At 34.9% G+C, this 22,347-nt stretch overlaps 1 protein-coding gene across 1 annotated transcript in view; it reads left to right on the plus strand.

Annotated features, from left to right (window-relative positions):
* Positions 1–22,347, plus strand: part of SLC26A7 (solute carrier family 26 member 7) — a 143,236-nt gene that overhangs the window by 93,283 nt on the left and 27,606 nt on the right. Inside the window, exons 10-14 of the mRNA XM_008001056.3 lie at positions 7,514–7,591; positions 8,605–8,700; positions 15,330–15,436; positions 16,449–16,515; positions 19,575–19,712. Of these exons, the coding sequence (XP_007999247.1) occupies positions 7,514–7,591; positions 8,605–8,700; positions 15,330–15,436; positions 16,449–16,515; positions 19,575–19,712 (486 nt within the window). The remainder of the gene's footprint in view (positions 1–7,513; positions 7,592–8,604; positions 8,701–15,329; positions 15,437–16,448; positions 16,516–19,574; positions 19,713–22,347) is intronic.

Below are 22,347 nucleotides of genomic sequence, written 5' to 3' on the forward strand. Positions count from 1 at the left end.
TCAACAGATATTAAAATATCTTTAAATCTTGTGCAAAGTCACTTCACTAGTGGTGGGGCCAGGGTACAAGCCTAGGTTCTGGAGCCCAGCGCCGAACCACTCACTGTGTTTATTGAGCCTGCCTCTGAAGAGAGAAACATAGTACATTCACTCTGGTAAGAAACCAGGAAGAAATAACTATAGAATCCAGCAGGCACAATAACTCACACTGGTAATCCCAACACTGGGATTACATTAAATCTTTTAATTTAAAGATTTAAATTAAAATATAGCATAAAACCAACTAATAAAACTCATATCAGTGTATCATAGAGTACAGGAAAGGAAGCAGTAACCAATTCTGAATGTATTGGAATTTGACAAATAATTGCCACAACTCATCAGCTAAGAAGTAAAATCCTCATTCAACCTCGGTTTATATGGCACAAGTAATCTGATGGATTTTTACACCGCGAGGATTTTCAAGTGTAGGATCATCTTTTGTAGTGGCGTAAACGTTTTTGCAAACTATACTCTCAAATCTTTGTGATCTAAATTTGAAGGTTTAATATGCAGTGAACTTAAATATTATTCCCTACTCTGATGACTCTTCTATCTGTAAAATCCTAGGTTCCTATAGCAGTTTTTTTTATTTTGGCAGAGTCTTGTTCTGTTGCCCAGGCTGGAGTGCAGTGGCACCACTACTGCTCACTGTAGCCTCAAACTCGTGTGCTGAAGTGATCCTTTCACCTCAGTATCCAAAGTAGCTGGAATAACAGGCATGCACCACCACACCTGCCTTTTTTTTTTTTTTTTTTTTTTTTTTTTTTTCAATTTTTAGTACAGATAAGGGTCTTGCTTTGTTGACTAGGCTTATTTTGAACTCCTGGCTTTGAGAAATCCTCCAACTTCAGACTCCCAGTGTTGGGATTACCGGTGTGAGTTATTGTGCCAGCTGGATTCTATAGTAATTTCTTCCTGGTTTCTTACCAGAGTGAATGTATTATGTTTCTCTCTTCATAGTCAGGCCCAATAAACACAGTGAGTGGTTCGGTGTTGGGCTCCAGAGCCTGGGCTTGTACCTTGGCCCCACCACTAGTGAAGTGACTTTGCACAAGTAACTTGACCTCTCTGGCATAAGTAGACTTGGTTGTTAAAGTAGAATTACTGCAACAACTAAAGAAGTAAATAATGCTTATTTTACACAATGCTTGAGCACTAAATGTCCTTAAAATGTTAACAATGATCATTGATTTTATTGTTAGTATTATTTAAAAAATAGTTAAATATGTTTAGAACCTTTTCTTAACATTTGATATTAAAACATCCTGGTATGGTCGAGACTCAGTGAGACGGTTTTCTAGTCCAAGTTGCCCCTTGACTGTGCAGCAGGATCTTGAGCAAGTTAACATATTCATTTATCACGTGGGCAGAGAAGGTTGAAATAGAATCTTCAAAGTGTTTCCACTTTGAATGTGTTCCATAACTGGGATTTCCTTAGGCATTTCCCTGCTTTTCTAATTACTATTTTAGTAATAATCAATCTATATGATTCATCTTTGTAATCTTTAATATTGTGTGTCTGAAAGAGAATAATTTGAGAAAGCTTTATACTTATTTTAAATTTGGGATTTTTTTTTTTTACTTGAGTTGGGTGTACCTATGTTTGTTTAATATGTTTAATACGGGTAAAGCAGCGCCCCTTCTCTTCTCTGTTCTGGAGGCCACACGTTTGAATGACTAGTACAACAGAATGTTTCTAAGGACTTTTTATTTAATAGGAATTTATTTTTCTGCTTGGTATTCTATTCATCAGACTTCAAAAGAAATGAAAGATATCTGACAAAACACTAGTCTAGGAAAACAAAGCTCAGTGGCAGAATATTTTCATGCTCCTCTGCTTGTTGAGATGGTCACTAATCTTTTCTACAGCTCCCATTAAATTGCACAGGGAAAGAATCTGATTTAATGTGCATACTCAAATTGAAGATGCTTTCCCATGGTAGTCATTTCAGACCTTTAACATTGCAAGTGTTAAGTTTATGTGGGTAAAACTGATAACTGACATGGTTCCGAGAAAGCACTATGCAAGCCAAGCCTTAAAAGTTTTGTTCTAAATAGGCTATTTGTGAAAGCAATTTTCTATGTAACATGACTTCACAGAAGAACCCCTTAAATGGCTCTAACTCTCTTAGGGACTAGATTTATATCCCGTAAATTGACGTAGATGACAAACAATCTTCAATTTTTAGGCTAATGACAACCAATCAAAGGATCAGTGATAATCATCTTACACTTGTTAATGAATTTACCAACTGACTTTTACTCAGAAACATTTCTGGTATTTCTGTAGAAATGGTATTTCTGTGCAAAGTTATCTTTACAAAATGCAAATGTGGGCATGTTATTTTTGCTTAAAGCCCTTAAAAGGCTTTGCATGGCTCTTAGAATTCAGATCATTCTGCTGTCTACCAGGCACTGAGTGCCTCCTGGCACAGCCTCCTCTTGGCCTGTTCTCCACCTCATTCTCAGACCTAGTCCTTCTCCAGCCCTTGTGGGTTCCAGTGTCTGTTCCCTTTGTCTTTGAGGCTGCCTTTCCCTTCCTCTTTATGTGAATTCCTCCCATCCTTCGTATCTCACTGCCACTTCTGGGTCTGTCGTGTTCCTCTTTGTCAACGTCCTTAGTGCTATTTGACGTTAAATGTTCATTAGTGTGATTATATGATTGATGTCACCCGTCTATCCTTGACTTAAAGCTACTGGAGAACACAAAACCTTGTCTGGTTTGGTTCAGTGTATCCTCAGTGGCTAGCCCAGGACCTGGCATGTGGTAGGTGTTAGATAACTACTACAGAAAAGAATGAATGAGAAATGAGAGCTTCCAATAACTGTAAGAGAAAACTACCAGTTTTGCTGACATTAGAAGAGACTGGTCAGGCTGGACAGGTTTTTTTTTTTTTAATTACTGCTTAATATTGCACATTTACAGAAAATCCCATTTAAAACCAGGCTTAGGATCATACACTTTAGAGAAGCATTATTGAACAGAAACATAATATGAGCTACACAGATAATTTAAATTTTCTAGTAGCCACCTTTTTGAAGTACAAGAAATTGATAATTTTTATTTTATATTTTAATTTACCTAGAGGAGTCAAAATATTATCATTTTAATATTAATATTTCAAAGTTAATAATTTAAAAGTTATTAATGATATTTTAACATCACTTTCTTCTTGGTTCAAGGCTTCAAAATCTGGTATTTTAGATTTCAGTATACCTTAATATGAACTAGCCACATTTCAAGTCCTCAAGAGCCATATGTGGCTGTTTTGACAGTGAATTTAGGACAATTTTATCTAGAAGTGAGCTGATGGTAAAGGCTTTCAGTGCTTTAGAAAATGAAATGAAATGTTTGAATTGGAACAAGAGTTACTGATCATTTGATACCAAGTGCCCTGGTTATTACACACAATTCTATCTTCCTTTATGAAGAGATCCTTTTTACAGTAACCCCTTTTAGATGTGACACCCAAAGCATGCATATCTAAGAAAGGCCTTTAAGAGAATAAGAAATTTGTTGCACAGATTAGACAAATAGCACAAAAAAATGTTACACTTCTTCCTTTTCTCCTTCCCTGTAAAGAACGGTTAAGTATGGGAGGCAGCTCAGTGTCCCCTGGCTTTCTTCCCTGCATGCTTCTCTTCACTTCCAACAGAGGAGATCCGCTGGTGCTCTGCAGGGAGCTTGGGAGGCATAACCAGGAGGGATGAGAGACTGCGTCTGCTGCACAGGCAGCTCAGCCACGACTGAAAACAACAGCTGGCATGTTTTTCTGCAACACTGAGATTGTCTCCGCATTCTAATTCACCAAACTGTATTCCTTTATTCTTTCAAAATTTGGCTAATTGCTTTCATCTCCTTTAAAACCTTCTTAATCTAGCGTTAGTTATCCAATGTCATCTCTCTGGTTTTTTCTTTCTGCCCTTTCCCATTTCTTTTGCCATTCCACTACTTTCCACAAGACTACGCATGAAGCGAGTTCAAGAACTACTTACGCATTCTTTGACAACTACTTAGGAAGTAAATGACTGGTATCTCCCTCCACTCCCAACCAAATATATAGGTATGGCTAATAAAAATGCATGTGCGGTCATCTTTGTAACTAACATACAGCATATAAAATAATTGTTTGAGAACGTAATAAGAATAAAATATAGATTATTTCATTATCTTTTATGCAGAATTAACTCTTAAATATCAGTAGTTATGATTTTTAAGCAAAAATATATTTGGACATTTAGTTGGTATGACATGGAAAGAAAGAGTTAAAGAGTAAAATCCTAGCCAGTGTTTGCCCAGTGGGTAATTGTGTGAACGCTTTACTAATTGCAGTAGAAGCCAACCTGAAACTTACTAAGAAGGAGCTAGTTTTGTTTTGTTTTCTGCAATTAAAAAAGGAACAAGCTCATCTCTTTTGTTCTGGTTTTAACTTGTTTTTCAAATTTTTCTCAAGGTAGGTCAGAGCAATGCAAGAAAATATTACCTCATATGCCAAGTAAAATATACGAAGAAAGTAGATGATACTTGAAATATAGCTTAAGTGGGTTATTATGGAATCCTGAAGTTAGAGAATTCTATTTTATACACTACAAATATCTGATCTTAATTTGAGCTCTTTTTGAATTTACTGAGTTGGCCAATTTTGGAATGATGGCTTTCATTGCATAATCTCAAAGATATTTTTACAAATCCAAATATCAGTGTCCTGGCTTCTTCTTTATGAAGAGAATGAACACCAGTATTTTGAGAGCTTTGAGGGCAGACACTATAATATTATTAATTTCCATGACTGGAGAGTATATACGCTGCGCAGAGCTGGTAAGAGTTTCTTGTCTGATTAGATGAACTTATCTTTTGACCAAGGGCATCAACAATGATAAGGCAAGTGCATTAAGGGAGCTAACATAATCCATTTGCTTATGGTCTATTTCATTACATGACTTACCATTAAAGGTAAACAAAGTCTTTTTCACCCATAGTTTGTCACTCTTTGCCAAATAAGATCCATTTAACTCTTGACTTATTTTGATTACAAGACTGAAATTGTAGTTTAATTGTTGTTGATGAACATACAAAGCACCATGTAAATAAAAGATAAATATTATTAGAGAAAAGCCCAAATGTAGTTGTGATTTACTGTTTTAAAATAGAATTATTTGATTAGGTTGTAATTTCTATAACAGCTTTAGAGTATTATAATAAATTTGGGAACCTTAAAATATATTTGGTGTTCTTGGATCCCAATTCAGTACATATTTCATATTACCTTCATGCTTTCGAACTCCCTAGCTCTATGACCTTGGCATAATGACCTTGCCTTTCTGTGTCTCAGATCCTTCCAAGTAGTTGCAACTGCAACTGTCCAAAGTTCATTCCATCTCCTAAGATTTAGGGCTTTGCTGTCAGGTACATTGTAAAGATATGAGTGAAGAGTCCCACAAAAAGGGTACATGCCATTGTCTTTTGTCTTACAATAAACCTTAGCTGTTAGTATTTTTTTCTTTTCATGTAAACATGGATTTACTGGATCACTGACTGAGCTCTCTGACTGGATCCTGTGAGCTGCACTCTGACACCTACCTGTTTGCAGTCTAGTAGAATGACAGGCATCATATTTTATTGTTTAAAAATTCTTACGTAAAATCACCAATTACTCCTAAATGATCAGTTTAGTGACAATTTGGTGTACTATAACTTCTTTTATGGGCAATCATTAGTTCCCCTACTGATTTAATTCCCAGGTAAGAATTGTTTTTCCCCTTTGTATGCTGAAGAGTGTTTGTGATGAGTTACACAAACTATAGAAGGGAGAACAGACTCCCTCAGCCTCTCCCAACAGGGAAAGGCCCTGAACGACTGCTTGCTTAGCAGAATAATTACAGCTACTGCCACTCCACTCTCCCTCTTCCCATATATACACCTTTTAAGAGTACCAGGTTAGGACAAGTGCTGGTGCTGGACTGACCCTGGGTGTGGACATATGCATGTAAGCAATTGTTAGAGATCTCTTCCCAGGTTTCTTTTTTTTTTAATTATTATTACTAAAAATAAGGTTTATGGAGGTATAATTTAGATATAGTAAAATTTATCCTTTTAAGGTATATGGTTCACTTTTTTGAAAAAAAATTGCTGTATAACAAGTAAAATCAAGATATAGAATATTTCTATCACCATAAAAAGTTTTCTCATACTCCTTTGTAGTTAATTCTTTGCCTTTACCTTCAGCCTCTAGCATCCTATAATTTATCTTTTTTTAGGGTGTCATATATATGAAATCTTATAGTATGTAGTCTTTATGTTTAGGTTCTTAGCTCAATGATTTTGAATTTCATCCATATTTTTTTAATTGCTGAGTTGTATTGTATAGATGTACTGCAATTTATTCACCAATTGGTTGATATTTTAGTTATTTATGATTTTGGTGTTTATGAATAAAAGTTCTATAAATACATATTTAGGTTTCACATGGACATGTTTCATTTCTCTTAGCCAGTCCTGAGTCATAAGGTAAGTGTATGTGTAAGTTTATAAGACACTGCCAAACTGTTTCAGAGTAGCTGTACCATATTGCCTTCCCACCAGCAATGCCTGAGAATTCCAGTTGCTCTGAGTTTTTGCCAGCCTTTGATATTGTTTGTTTATATATTTATTTTTAATTAAAGCAATTCTACTAGGTCCAGATTTCCTTTGATATCTCCATAATGATGTTCTAGGCATCTTTGTGGCCCTGTGAAAGCCTTCTTTTCTCTTGTTAGGAAGGCAGTTTGGCCAAATGTTTTATTAAGTCCTGAACATTTGCTTCTGTGAAATCAAGTTCTTCATCAAGTGGAATATGGCTGTAGAAGTCAGGTGAATTGAATTGCCTTTTGTCAGCAGGCTGGCTGGTTAGAACATGATACTAATGGCCTTTCAGGCTTAGTAAAATGAAGCCTGTTCACTGCCAGAGATCACTCCCATATCCCATATAACTACTTCACAACTGGAGCCTTTACTAACAAAGAACTCCAAATAAGAGGGTAAATGCTTCAGTGGAAATTATCAGCACAGAAGTACCCTAAGCCACATATTCAGTTATTACCCAAACAACCTCCTACAAAATAAGGAGGGGAGTCAGGCTAAACACCAACAGGCTAAAGAACTTTTAATTGAAATGTCACTTTCACTATTAAACAAAAAAGCCATCGCTGTGATGTGTGATAAAAGTTGATGGTGTCCTATTTCTTTGTGTGAAATTGCTTTTCTCTCATCACTGACTTAATTTGATTGCACCAGTTTGTCAGCTGTCACATTTAACTTCCCTCAGCTGCAAAATATAGATAATGACAGTCTAAGCAATTTAACAGTTATGTGCCAACATTTTGTTTCTTCTAATCAAGATAAACTAAGAATTATCCCCCCACCTCATAACTTTGACATAATAAAAAAGTTCAAGGTTTTCTTTTTCCTTTTTGTCTGTCTTGTATTTTACAGGTGGCTTGTCTAATATCTTGCATTTTCGTCCTTATAGTCATCTATGCAATAGGACCTTTGCTTTACTGGCTGCCCATGGTACGGTAGTGCTTTTTCACTATCTACTTTTTAATTTAACTTTTCATGAGAATCATTATATATAAAATTTCTTGGAAGTATAACCTCAACAATCATAAATCTAGAAACCATGTTACAGAAGTAAAGTCTGAATGAGGGAGGTATGGAAAGCTACCACATTTGAGGCAGGCATGGCAGGGGGTACTGTGGCTGTTTTTTTTTAAGTTTTTGGCTCTCACATAAGAATGGCATTGTGGAAATAGATTCATTCTGTGCTCATCTGGAGGGTGAAATTAGGCATAGTCGGTTATAAGAAGTATAAATTTTACTAAAACTTTGACTCTTAGAAAAACATATGTGCTAGGGCAAGGAAATAGGAAACAAAATACAGCTTCCTGCTGTTGATATGTCTGTTATACAAAGTGACTCAGAACATTAGTGCCAGTGCTTCACCTTCTTCTTCATAAGGCTGAGGCACCAAAGGAATGCAAAACACTGGGCTTATGAGAGCCAGTCTCCATCCTCTGTTATTCTAATTTTCCACGTGTGTAGTGAGAATAAACCATTTCCATGGGAGGATCTTCCAATAATCAAGTTTGCTTTTCAAGAGAGTTATAAATATCTTCAGGTGAAGTCAGATAATTGACATTGAAGGCAATTATAAGAAAATATATGATGTGCATATTTAATTTCATGCAACAAATACATTTCAAACAAATGACCATGAATATGTATAGTTAAGAGGGCATTGAGCTTCATGACATTCACCCTTACAATTTACTTATTTTCTTTTTGTTCTTATTGTTTAGAATTATACAAATATTACCTTATGAATTTCTAGAATATATATTATTTTCTTAAAGTACAATAATAGGTTAGTTTTAAACAAAACAAGCATTGCTTTTGTCTTCTAATTGGTGATTGCTTTTCTCTATTAAGTACTTTAAAAACAAAACAATAAAATACCTTGGCCCTTCTAAATTTACGTTACAATTTTTATGTTGCTTCATCTTCAACTTACATTTTATTTCTAGTGTGTCCTTGCAAGCATTATTGTTGTGGGACTGAAGGGAATGCTAATACAGTTCCGAGATTTAAAAAAATATTGGAATGTGGATAAAATCGATTGGGTAAGTAGAAATTTGACCTAAAACTATCCCTCTTCTGCTTAAACTTATGTTACCAAATACACACTAATAATTTTATTTGCAGTAGATAGATTTAGCCATTTGAGACTTGTACACTTTACAAACTACCATTTTTTCCCCAAAAATCTTAATAAAAGCATTGAAATATATATGAAACAGAAATAGAGTTTGGTCAAATTTTGATGAATGTGTAGTTTGAGAACTTTTAAAGAAATGTTAATAATTTCAGTGAATTTGGGATGCCTAATTTACAATATGAATTAATTTCGGAAGTAAGACTTACCAGGGAAATAGACACTAATAGAAATGTGACAATTTATAACCTGTATGAAAAACTATCATTAATCACTAAGAATGCATGCTGCGTGCATATAGGGTGAACCTCTTAATGGTGACCACTTTCATTCTAAATACAAAAGGTGTCATGAATTGCCTTTTAAATGGGTTACATTAAGAGGACCATGCTTGAAACAGATTAAAATATACTGAACCATGATAAAGTATGATTTCTACTAACATAAATAGCCCACTGATTCTAGAGAAACCTATCTATGCAAGAGCAATCCAGAATACTCTCCCTCTCCAATATGGGAGACGTACTTCATAAGTACCCTCTGTTTAGCTTTACTATGACAGTCACCATATTGAAATATAATTATTAATATGAAATACACATTTTCTCTTCTTCAGATCATTTTCTCTGATAAATTTTGGGATATTATTTATGCTGGTGCCTACTTTCATAATGTTCCTCCTAGGGCTCAGTATTACTGAGCTCCTACCAAAGTACAATGCTGGGCACCATGAGGAATGTGCAGATGAAAAAAGAACTGTCCAGTCTCTCCAGACTGTTATTTGTGGAGGAAGTAGACACAGAAACACTAACTTATTATGCAAGACAGGATACAACATGACCTGGAGGGAAAAGTAGGAGCTTAGTTTTGGGGAAAATAGAGGCAGGAACATTTAATTTGGACTGATTAACATGAAAGACTGTCACAGAAGAGCTGAAATATGAACTGAGACTTGAAGGAACAGTATTTTGTAGGCAGAATAAGAGTCCAAAATTAACCATGACCTTTTAAAGGTGATATATGTTAGGTGGCTCATAGAAACAAAGAAATGAGAAGATGCAAACTTACTCAACAAGCTACTTGATTACCCTATGGTATTTGGCATGGGTAGAACATATAATGTGAGGATGGAAGTAGTGACAGATGATGCTGGAAAAGTTAAGAATGGGTTGGATTGGGAAAGGCAACTCATGTCTTCCAAATATGATTTGATTTCATTATGAAGGCAGTGAGACATCACTGAAAGGTGAAATAAGAATAAAATGTATGTATTAGAAAGGTCACTTGAGTAGTTTAAGGAAGACGGATCAAACTGGCGAAGTATACAGAAATTGGAGCACTGCTTTAGACCTTCAGGCATATAAATGAGGAAGGCCTAGCCAAGGCTGAGACCATGAAGTACAAGAAAAAATCAGATGAAAAATATCAAAGAGATTGTATTTGTTAGTCCTCACCACCAGTTCATTATATAATGTGGATCAGTTGGAAAGACTTCTGAGTTTCTATTTAGGAACACCAGTGGAGGAAGATGATATCATTCACTGAGTTATAGGATATAGAAAATTCTATTGTTTAGATGCATTTAGTGGTTACCTCTAGTCTTTTAAAAAAAAAAAAAAAAAAAAGATTCTCCTACCCGAGTTATTTATTTCATCTCTTTGTTTTCTGTACGTCACCAAGTAGTTTTCCACGAACACATGTGTTTTATATTCCTTGAGATATTTCATTGTGACAATATCTGCTTGTTTTCATACTAGAAAGAAGTTTTGGACTGAGTGTAAAATGCTTTCTCTCAGGTCTTTTTAATCTTAACATTATCTTTAGGCATTGAGGGATAAAGTAGATTTTATCCCTCAAATTTTTTTTGTTGTTATTATAAGTAAGCTTGTTTTTCTACATGGATGCCCAATGAAGTTCTTTCTTCTTACTCATGAACTTTGGTACTATTATCAGAATATTACTGTGGTTGAGCACTCAGTTTCAAATTTCTGAGCATGACATAATCTTTTGATCTCATAATCAGGAATTATTTACAAAATTTTTCTTCTAATTTATCTTTGAATATTTTTTCAAATCCGTGTATTCTGCTGTCTTTTTAGTGAATTTTCTATTTGTTTTTACTTTGTTTTCCTTCATATCTAAATATTTTCCCAGGATTATTTTGTTTTTCTGTGTAAGTGATTTCTTTGGACTAGTCACATATCTCTGATTATGTATTTCTAGTTGTGATTATCTTACTTCTTAATTTTAAACATGGCTTTTATTTTCATTCATTTTCTTTCCTGTATTATTCTAGCCTGCCTGCTTTTTATCTCCTTCTGTTTTTCTGTTTTTCATTGATCATTCCTTCTTTGAATTTTTATATTTAAGGTTTTCTTCCTGAGATTATATTGCCTATTACATATCCGAATCTATCTATTGCCTCTTATTCATTATTTTCTTTCTTTATTTTCCTCATTTCCATGAATAGGGCCCTTGATGATTTATTTAGAATTGTAATGCATTTTTTAGGGGACCTATTTGCTGGAAAACAACATAGGGAGAGCAGGAGGTTGGAAATGAGGTAGAGCAGACTGCAGTTCTGATTTAGATCATTGAAGCAAAGCCTCAGAAATCACAGGTTCGCTGGTGATCTCACGCTGTTGTCATCTCTCCATTCTTCATCTTGTTTTACTTCCTGCAGTCACCTTTACTTAGGAAGTCAGATTGTAAGTGATACAAATGGCCTTTCACTCTGCAGTCCTCTGGTATCAAATAAATCTCTATGAGTACATTTCATTTTTCTCTGGTAACCCATCTTTAACCTTAGAACTTAGAAGCTGTTGCCCCTAAAAGCTCTTACCAGATTATTGTACAGAATTTTCAGGATTCTGGCATTTAAGCAAACATCTATACTTGATTGAGCTCTGAGGATAAGTTTGTTGGCTTCTAGTGTCCTCCTTGATTATCACCCAAATTTCACAGTATTTGGCAAGTCTATATCGTATTTTATAGTTAGAAGTTTTGACCATGTTCTGGCTTCATTGATGCTGATTTTTTCCCTTCTGTATTCACATTTTATATTGTTTTGGGTGGATTTTAATAGAGGAGGGTTGAGTTAAAATGCCTTTAATATACTCTCTAAATCTGATATCCAAATCTATACTTAGAACATTAATTCTAGCAGCAGTATGGCAGGTGGTTTGCATGCGGATAACAAAAGCAGAGAGTTAAGTAGGACACTGTCAAAAGAGTTGAGGAAAGGAACAGTGTGAACTAAGGTATCATTAATAATTTGAGAAAAGGATATGACTTGAGATATTTTTTCTTAACAATTTATAGAACTTGTGAAATGATTGGACAGGTAGATTAAAGAGGAGGAAAAGTAAAATATGATTCCATACCTTCTGATTAGAGTGTGTTGAAGGATATTAGTGTTATAACTGAAGGAGAACATTGGAGGAAGGACAGATTCTGGGGTGAAGTTAATGAGTTCGCATTTGGACATGTTAAGTTTGAAGGTGTTTGATAGCTAAAAATTGTTTAAGAGCTTAGAATTTGTAGTCTCCTACTTAGATGTGATAGTTAAATACTAAGTAGGCAATAGGGTGCGGGCAAAGATACGGTGTGAGAAAGGTGACGTGGATATAGCAGGTGCATGATGATTCAGTGGGACATTGGGTTTAGCTTGAAAATAGCCTTCTGTGGTTGGAGTGAATAGGTATCTCTTAGTTGCCAAGGGATTCAACAGTGAAAAGCCATGGATTATTGGGTTATTGGGCACAACATTCAAAGGATTATTGGACTATTAGGCACAGCATTCAAAGTATGAATATTGCACAGACTTTTGTGGATATAGGCTATATACCCAATATATATAATGTCTAGATTATTAAATAGATGGACTATGCCTAGAATATCATGGAAGTAAAATTATCCAAGATATGGGTGTGTGTGTGTGTGTGTGTAAACTAATTTGAAGGTTTAAAGTTTAAAATATCATGTACATAGTCATCACATGGAAAATTAGAAACTTTCACCTCTTTACATTTTTTATTATGCTTTAAGTTCTAGGGTACATGTGCACAATGTGCAGGTTTGTTACATATGTATACATGTGCCATGTTGGTGTGCTGCACCCATTAACTCGTCATTTACATTAAGTATATCTCCTAATGCTATCGCTCCCCCCTCCCTCCTCCCCACAATAGGCCTAATAGTTTAATATTGATGCTCTTTTGAGTTGTTGGTCAAAACCCTCTTTGAAGTAATGAGAAAATAGGTGTCCAAATGGAGACTCATTGGCTCAGAACTGAGTTTGAATAGCTGAACATTGGATACAGAATTCAGATCTGTAAAAATTTAATAATAGGGATCTGCCACAAAAACAGATAGTAGTACAATAGTTAGGCTAGGGGGAAGTGAGGTAATTTAGTAGCTGTTAAACTGTGCTTTATGCCGATGTATTTTCTACAAAGACAAAGGATTGTGTCCCCTACTGAAGGTCAACACTGGGGTTAGTTTGTGTTCGGGGACTGTGAGTGCCAAATAGGGAAGGGAGCAAGTAGGAACACATAACAAAAAATAAAAAATAGGGGCCGAAGAGTCAGCTAATTCTTGATAACTGTGACAACTAGCATTTGGGTCTTTAACAGGAATTATTACTGAATGCTATTGGGATTTATTCTAACTAATGGAACTATTTATTGGCCTATGTTATTAATTTCCATTTGATATTATTTCAAAGCTATAAAGGTAGCCCCAGGAAATAAGTAAGCATTTGGAAAGCCCAACTTATAATAGATGATGTTGTGGGAGAGTAAATATGCTTTAAAAATAGAACCAGATGGTACCAAAATTTCTGGTTGCTCTGATGAATTCTGGCCTTCAGGCTCTATGTTTTTAAGGGCAGGGACCAGGAACCTTAGTTCCCTATGCCATATTGAATCGTGGAGGATGGCCCAGAGGAATTAGACTTATAAAGCTTTTGGTGAGGTATTATTCTGCCACACTTGGGCAGATTTAGTTAGCATTTGAGAATGAGTGAAACTCAGAGTCATCGTGGGAAGCTAAAATAATGGTCAAAAACTTGCAGCCTTGTTTTGTATATGATTAAGTATAGCATAATACACCAGGAAGAAAAAAACACACTATATATAAACAGAAGACTCAAATGGCTGTGTGTTCACCTGAATAAAGAAAAAACATCTCAGCTAGGAATGATCTCATAATAAGTAATAACCTAGCGTTACATTTGTAGATGATGGATCTTAACATGACATTCATTTAAATTGTATTTTCTCTTTTACTCCAGAATGTTTGTTTGTCCTACATCAAAAGGAATTTTATGGATAAAATTCCCTCCATTTGCTTCCAAGGGCTCTGCTTTTCAAAAAAACCTGTTAAGAATCACTCAAACTTAGTGTAGATAAATAATCCATACAAAGGAGAAGCATTTCAAAAACAGCAACAAAAAAGAGCCCTTTAGAAATATTTATTTCAGACTTGTCTGAAAAACATTTACACTCCTTCCCTCCCCAAGATTCTGCTATTTTTAGAACACAGAAACGCTTCTAACTTCCTCATTTGTGTATGGAATTAAAATATGTTTTCAAAGATGTTTTAAAGTGATAATATAGCTATTGGGACAGAAATAAACAAATTTAGAATTTCAGTCAGAGGCAAAGTGCCGCAAGTTTTGGGAGGAAAAGATAGAGGTTAAAAACATTGTTTGTTTACTGTTTGATAAATGCAGGATTTAGTGTTAAGAAAATATAACCTGTATTTCACAAATTATTTTCTTTTAAATATATTTTTTCAGCACTAAGCTTAGAAATTCCAACAATAATACAATATCTTGTTGCAAATTATAATTTTAAGTGGTGAGCAAAACAGCAATAACTTTGGTATTCCAACTAAAAGAGAATTAGAGTTTCATGTAATCTTTTGAAATGTTCCCAAAAACCAAGTTGGCCCTGATATTTTAGCTTTCATACTGAATGGCCCCTTACAAATAAAATTATAATGATCTCCATAGTGATTGATCTAAAAGTGGCATTGGCAGCATTGTTTGACTCAGTCATTTTAAAATTAGGCTTCCTGAGCCTTATGTATTAATAAATGACATTAGTTACTTTTATGGCAATCCTAGAAGACAAAATATTGTTGGGAATGACCAAAAATCTGTACACAATTGCTTGTAATAATATTACATTAAATGAGAAAGCAGTGGGAAATCATGGCATGCTTTTGAACCATACACATCAACCAACTATTTACAGATCTTAAAAATAGTGTTTGTTGGGGATTGAACTAAGGATTGGCAGTGTCTGGAAATAAAAGAAGAAACTTTTCCCCACCTTTGCTGCTGAGAGTCTGATGGAGCAGGATTTGTTTCTGTATTTTTGAACTTCTTTTTACCACTTGTTAAATAGTATCTTTTTGCTGAGAGATCTGGTCACAAGAGTGTTAAGAATTCGATTGTGAGGAACTTAGCAATCATGAGAAAGAAGTGAATTCCAAAGGATTCACAACTTCTGTTTCTTGTTTCTCTTTCAGGGCATATGGGTCAGTACGTATGTATTTACAATATGCTTTGCTGCCAATGTGGGACTGCTGTTTGGTGTTGTTTGTACCATAGCTATAGTGATAGGACGCTTCCCAAGGTAGGACCCTATCTAAATGCTCTGTTTATTCTGACACAGCAGCAAAATACATGGTTACTTGCCATATGGTACTTGCTACTTTTATTTCTGTGTAACACAGAGTACTACAATCTCATGTTTTTCTTGTTGTCAGAGAACTAGGGACAAACAGATAAGTAAATGTTTTACCTGCATATGATATTTAACAATGTTGATCTTAATGAAGATAAATAGCTTATCAACATTATAAAATAGAATATATAAACTCTTTTAAAATAAATAAACCCCTTAGCCTTATACTTCATTATAGAGAGATTTCTTTAAATTAAGTGAAGAGAGTTAGTAGCTAATGATCACAAATCATTTCACAATATAATTATTTGGAAAATTAAATAACTTCAGAACATTTTATTTTTCAGAAGTCAGATTAATCTATTTTCTAGATAATTTATTGAGAAACACACTCTCTTTTTGTCATTTTACTGAAAATTTATAAATCATTTCCCTAGTCTGACCAATTCTTTTTCTGCTTTACAAAGTATTCATCTGGGAATAATGTTTCTGTTTACTTCACATCCATTTTTCCCTTAAAGCTATTTGTGAAATAATGTATTCTAAAAAATGTTATTTTATCTCTATAGAGTCTTTCTTTATAGAATTTATATATTCAAATTCAGTGTTATCCAGTCCTATCTTGCCATTGATTCTTTCTTTTCTTGCTTTTCATTAAAACAGTATTTTATCAATGCTGCATACTCTCTTGCCTTTTCTCTTTTATAATTCTTCTTTACTAATCCACATCTAGTAGCTTGGAGAGATGGGACTCTATTTATATGCCTCCGTTGTTAACCTCTATCCCCAAATATCTTAGAGATATATAGATTTACCAATGTCCTCTTATGAACAAATGGGTTATAGAATGTAAATCATTTCAGACACATTCTAGTTATTAAATGACTACTTTTGGTTTCTTCATTGTTTATATAATGATTAGGAAATGACTTGTTTTGTTTTCTATCTGCTTTAATTTTAGAGCAATGACTCTAAGTATAAAAAACATGAAAGAAATGGAATTTAAAGTGAAGACAGACATGGACAGTGTAAGTTTAGTTTTACTTTTCCTTTCTGCAATTGTTAATCATTTTGTGGGTGAGATAATTTTAAGATATCACAAAAATTAGATAAATTATGATAGTTAAAAATATAATTGTTTTTAATTAGTATAAACTTCCAATGGTACATATGTGATCACAATATATGTGGCAAAAGACATGCAACAAATCAATAGAACAAAAGAAAATCTCTTTGGATTCAGCATTCAGATAAAAGCGTAGCATGGTTCCTAGAACTACAGTTCACTGTAGAATCATGGCCAAGATTAATTCAGGCATTTGGACACCTCTTTTCCATTACTGAGTTGCATAAAGTAATCAGACTAAACTGATAGTCTACTCTGAATTAAGTCATGGAGAAAGATAGGAAATAGGAAAGGGAATGAAGCAAATTTGGTTCATGGTATTGCTTTTTTTTTTTTTTTTTTTTAACTCAGTCAACTGTTTGTTAGCAGAGGGTAATTCAGTCCAATGGCTACAGAATGCCAATAGAATTGGTTTCTCACACAGTGGGAACCTTTTTAAGGACACAACTTGTATAAACAGTCTTGCTCTGCTCATGCTTAGGAAAGCCAATTGATTATGTCTGAATTCTAGTTTGTTGTTCTAAAGGAGGACTATAACAGCTTAAAGTGAGGGGGAAAATGTTGACTTGAAATATTTTGCCAATTAAAAAAAATTGCCCTCATTTTGAACCTGCTTTGTAAATGTTTGACTAACCTTTTTCCCTTTATTTTTCACATACACTTATTTCAGTATCTCATAATTCCCCTAAGGATAGAGTAAACTGGCCTCCCACCAGAAGGACCAGTGTCAGGGTATTTCCAAATAGACTGGAAGTAGGAAGTAGCATCAGGAACCCTCTGCAGCACCCAAGGGAATGGCTTATGTTTTTAATACTATGGAAAGATTTGTTTCACAGAGAGCTATTTGGGTTCAGGGCCTTCCAGGGTGTTCTAGGCTCAAGTTTTCCACCAACTTTGCCTTTCGTTTCTTTCCTTAATTTTTCCATGGGAATTTAGTGCTTGTGCAAAGCCCCAGACTGACTTTTGGGCCCCTGAAGTCCCCTGTGTATCCACACCACAAGTACACATGTATTAGCCCTGACCTCCTTAGCTTTGAGACTGAATTTGGCTTTGGATTTGACTATTTTCGGCTTAAAAATCACTGTTTAATAAATTCTGTCTAATCCTTAACTTCTTCTTGGGCTAAACATGTAGAGAAGTGAATGAGGGGATTTGCAGGAAGATGAAAATGCTAGAAATTTCTCTACATCTTTAAGTCTTGATTGGTTTCGGTCTAGTCACTGACCTGAATAATAACTGTTCCACATGGAGATTTTAATTTTATTATAATATTACATCTCTCTAATTTCTCAATATTTTTTATAAAAAATAAGAGGGACAAAACTAAGATAAAACAAGAGTTGAATGTAAGTTCTCAGGTGGAATTTTCAGCTAAATTAAAATAATCTGTCATTTATCTTTTCCATTTATGCACTCTTCCACCTCTTCTTCATGTGAAATGACCCTTTGTGATTTGAGAGATCTCTTCCCACTCAGTGAATTTAACCCCACTGGTAATTTCTTTTCTAGAACAATTTGAATCTCTATTCTTTAACAAATACATTTTTTTCATATTAACTTAAAACAACACACTGGCACAATCACATAGTTCAGGGTTGTCCAATCTTTTGGCTTCCCTGGGCCACACTAGAAGAAGAATTGTCTTGGGCCACACATAAAATACATTAACACTAATAACAGTTGATGAGCTAAACAAAAATTGCAAAAAAAAGGTCTTATAATGTTTTAAGAAAGTTTATGAATTTGTGTTGGGCTGCATTCAAAGCCATCCTAGGTGGCATGTGGCTCACGGGCCATGGCTTGGACAAGTTTGATGTAGTGTGATTAGAGGGTCAGGCTAAGCTTTGGTGCTTTGGGATGACTAATATGACAGGCCTAAGAGTTAATTTTTATTTTTTGTTTCTAAGAGGTTTACTCTTGTCCAAACATTAGTTTGACAACTTAAGGTCTGTTTATTTTCTTGAGTTATTTGTTGCAAATCTCCTCACTTTGCAAAGTTCAATCAGTTTTGTAACTATAGGAACTTTTTGAAATTTTCTAGTTTAAACATTTGTCTCATTTTTGGAAATGAGGGAACTGAGAGAAGTTAAATGAATTGTCCAAATTAACATACTTAATATTTTATTTCTTTCATACTTCTCTCCTCTGTCTATTCTTTGCATCTCCCCTTCTATGGAAGTAAAGCCTGAAAGAGTATTGCTTACTTAGTTGATAAAGAGTTGTCATTTTGTAGAATTTACCCTCCTCTCCATTTCTAGATCAGACACTTGCCCCAAAGGTCAGAGAGAATACTGTTTTAGTTGCACATCACCAAGTGATGGGAAAATGGGCAAAGCAGACACCTTTTGTGTCAAAACTTTTCCTTCTTCCTTTCTGCATCGCTCACCACATCCTGGCAATCCAGTTCCTAGGCCTGCCCAAAGTGAAGTTATATTCCTACTACTACCTGTAGGTCTCTGTCTTCAAATTACAACTATTAATCACTTGTAAAATATTTCAGCTGAAGGAAAGCTATGCCATTATGAGATGAATGAATGATGGTTGACCCTTTAGGACACATTTTCAGTAAAAAAAAAAAATACTGATGGTTAAGTAAATTAATTTTTAATTGATAGATTGAATAAAAGAAATACTTTTGAAAGGATAGGACTTCCTGGAACTCTTTGGATAGTCTAGGCTACTGCCTACCGAAAAACCAGCTAGGAGGAATAAGGGCCACTTTCTGAAAAGCTGCCAACTTATCTTGCCATTATTAATGTTTCTTAATAAATAGGAAATATGTATTTCCCCTAAGGAAGTGTGATAGTACATTAAGGCCTCTAAATACATTTTAGTAATCAAAATGTTAATTGAGAGATTGCTCATAAAACTGAGTGACATTTAGACTTGATATTTTGTTGGCTATAATTCTCCATTATTTAATTCAGAGTTCTAAATCTGTTTCTTTTTCTCCTCTAAAAGGAAACCCTGCAGCAGGTGAAAATTATCTCAATAAACAACCCACTTGTTTTCCTGAATGCAAAAAAATTTTATACTGATTTAATGAACATAATCCAAAAGGAAAATGCCTGTAATCAGCCACTCGATGATATCAGCAAGGTAGGATCAGTGGTTTGATTAGAATGTCATACTACATGTAACCTTATATCATGACGATAAAACATATATCAAGTAAGTAATAATACATCACACAAGTATTTCGAGACCTCTCCCTTCAGCAAAACCTACGATTATTTGATTCTTTTAGTTGATTTTTAGGTAATCCCTCTCTTGTTCATTCATTCATTCATTCATTCAGCATATATTTAATGGACATGTGTGGCAGGTACTATAGCACTGAAAAGAAGAAATAAGACAAATAATCTAATTTAATGGATCTCTTAACCAACCTCCAAAGGAATTTTTTTTTTTTTTTTTTTTTTGAGACGGAGTCTTGCTCTGTCGCCCAGGCTGAGTTCAGTGGCGCCATCTCGGCTCACTGCAAGCTCCGCCTCCTGGGTTCACGCCATTCTCCTGCCTCAGCCTCCTGAGTAGCTGGGACTACAGGCACCCACCAGCAGCCCGGCTAGTTTTTTTGTATTTTTAGTACAGACGGGGTTTCATGGTGTTAGCCAGGATGGTCTCAATCTCCTGACTTCATGATCCGCCCGCCTCGGCCTACCAAGTGCTGGGATTACAGGTGTGAGCCACCGCACCTGGCCGAAAGGATCTTTTTTTAAAACCAAAAAAAGGCATTAGAACTAACTCTAAACCTGATGGAATATGATAAATGACTTCAGAGACGCATAAACTGTTGCAATCATTTTAATAATATTATTATAAAATTCCAGAATTCTTTATCTCCGTTTATACTGTCAATTAACAGAGATACTGAATCAAATCTGCATCAATATGATTTAATATAAATAAGCTATCTATTATCATTTGAATCCTTAAGCCCTCTGTAATGTTAGGAGTGTGGACTTTGAGGCCAAGCTGCCTGGGTATGCCACTTACTACCTGTGGAACTTTGAGTTGTTGAATCTTTGTTCTTCAGTTTTCTCACATGTAATTGAGATGATTAAATGAGTCAATGAAGGCAAAGCATTTAGAATAGTGCTTGGCCTACTCAACACTGTAACATCTTAGTTAGCATTATTAGTTTGGTTGACTACTGTCTCCGTGAAACTTTCTTTGACTCCTCTAGAGCACAAGGATTGCTTCTTTTTCTTGTGTCCTTGAGCTACTTATTCCCAGTGATTTAGGTACATAGAAGATCTTGACCCTCCCATTTCTGATGTCTTAGGAGCTGTCCTGAACCACATTCTTGTCCCTTACAGCTTCACACTTCTGCCTTTGGGCCTTACCCTAATTTGTACTATAGAAGCCTTATATACAGGATCGGATACGTCATTTACAGGGGCCCAGTGCAAAATGAAAATGTGAGGTCCCCTGTTCAACAGTTATTAAGAATTTCAGGATGGTGACAGAATATCATTAAACCAGATTGGAGACCTTTCTAAGCGTGGGCCCCTTTTGGGAGGAAAACTATAGAGGTAAAGTGCCCTTCTCATCACACTGTATCAAGGGTACCTACAATCAACATGATTTATCAACATGTTTATTCTACCTTGATCACCTGGATAAGGGAGTGTTTGCCAGGTTTCTCCACTGTAAAGTGACTCCCTTCTCTTTATTCTGTGCTCTCCGGAAGAAAGTCACTGTGTGCAGCCCACACTTAAGAAGCATGGAGTTATGATCCACCACCTTAAGGGTTGAATATCTACATAAATTATTTTGAAGTTCTTTTCCACGGGAGATTTCAGATGAGGTATTTTTAAGACGAGGGAAAGGAAACTCAAGTTCACTGAATATCTCTCAGGGGCCAGTCCCTTTAGTCAGGCTAACTTAATCATCACCAGCCCTGAGATGTAAGTGGCATTACCTGAATGTTACATAAAAAGGGAAGTAGAAATCGAGAGAGAGAAAATAACCTGATGGAAATTGTATAGCTGATAACTGTGAGTCAGGCTTAAAATACATAAACTGTGGCTATAAAGAAGAGAAAACAGAGGTCCTCTAGTAGGCCTTTAAGATAAAAACTCATCTTGTGAGAGAAGCAGTGTAATGTAGTGGTTGGGAACAAGAGGCTTGGAATTGGAAGGGCATGAACTTTGGTTCTAACCCATGCTCTTACTAGCTTTCTGACTTTGGTGAAGTTATTTAACCTTTTTAATCTTTGACTCTCATATAAAAAATAAAATTTGTCACTTCATACAATTTTTCTGAGGATTAAATAATTAGTGTGAAGTCCTTGGCATACAGTGAGGACTGAAGAAATATCAACTTCTATCATCATGATTAACAAAAATAGCAATAGTACATTATTTGTGAAGTAGATAGCACATGATCTCATTAGAGGCATCAATTATTGTCAGACAAGATTAACTGTAGGATACAGAGCTGGTTTTTTGTTTGTTTTTTAATCCAGCATTTTCATGTAGTGGTAATATGTATGATCAGTGGTTCTCCCTCTTAAAATGCAATGTTAATAAAGATGATTTCTGATTGAATATGCTACTTTAAAAATGTGCAAATGTTTAATTTCTAATCCAAAATCAAAACAAACTTAATCTTGCAGGAAATATTCTGAAGAAGACAGTCTTACTGATAACATAAATTATTTACTGAATTTCTATATACTTAGAATTAATTATCATTTTATTATTTCAAAGTTTGTTTTATACATTATTCT

Source organism: Chlorocebus sabaeus, chromosome 8 (genome assembly GCF_047675955.1).
Source record: "Chlorocebus sabaeus isolate Y175 chromosome 8, mChlSab1.0.hap1, whole genome shotgun sequence".
NCBI lineage: Eukaryota > Metazoa > Chordata > Mammalia > Primates > Cercopithecidae > Chlorocebus > Chlorocebus sabaeus.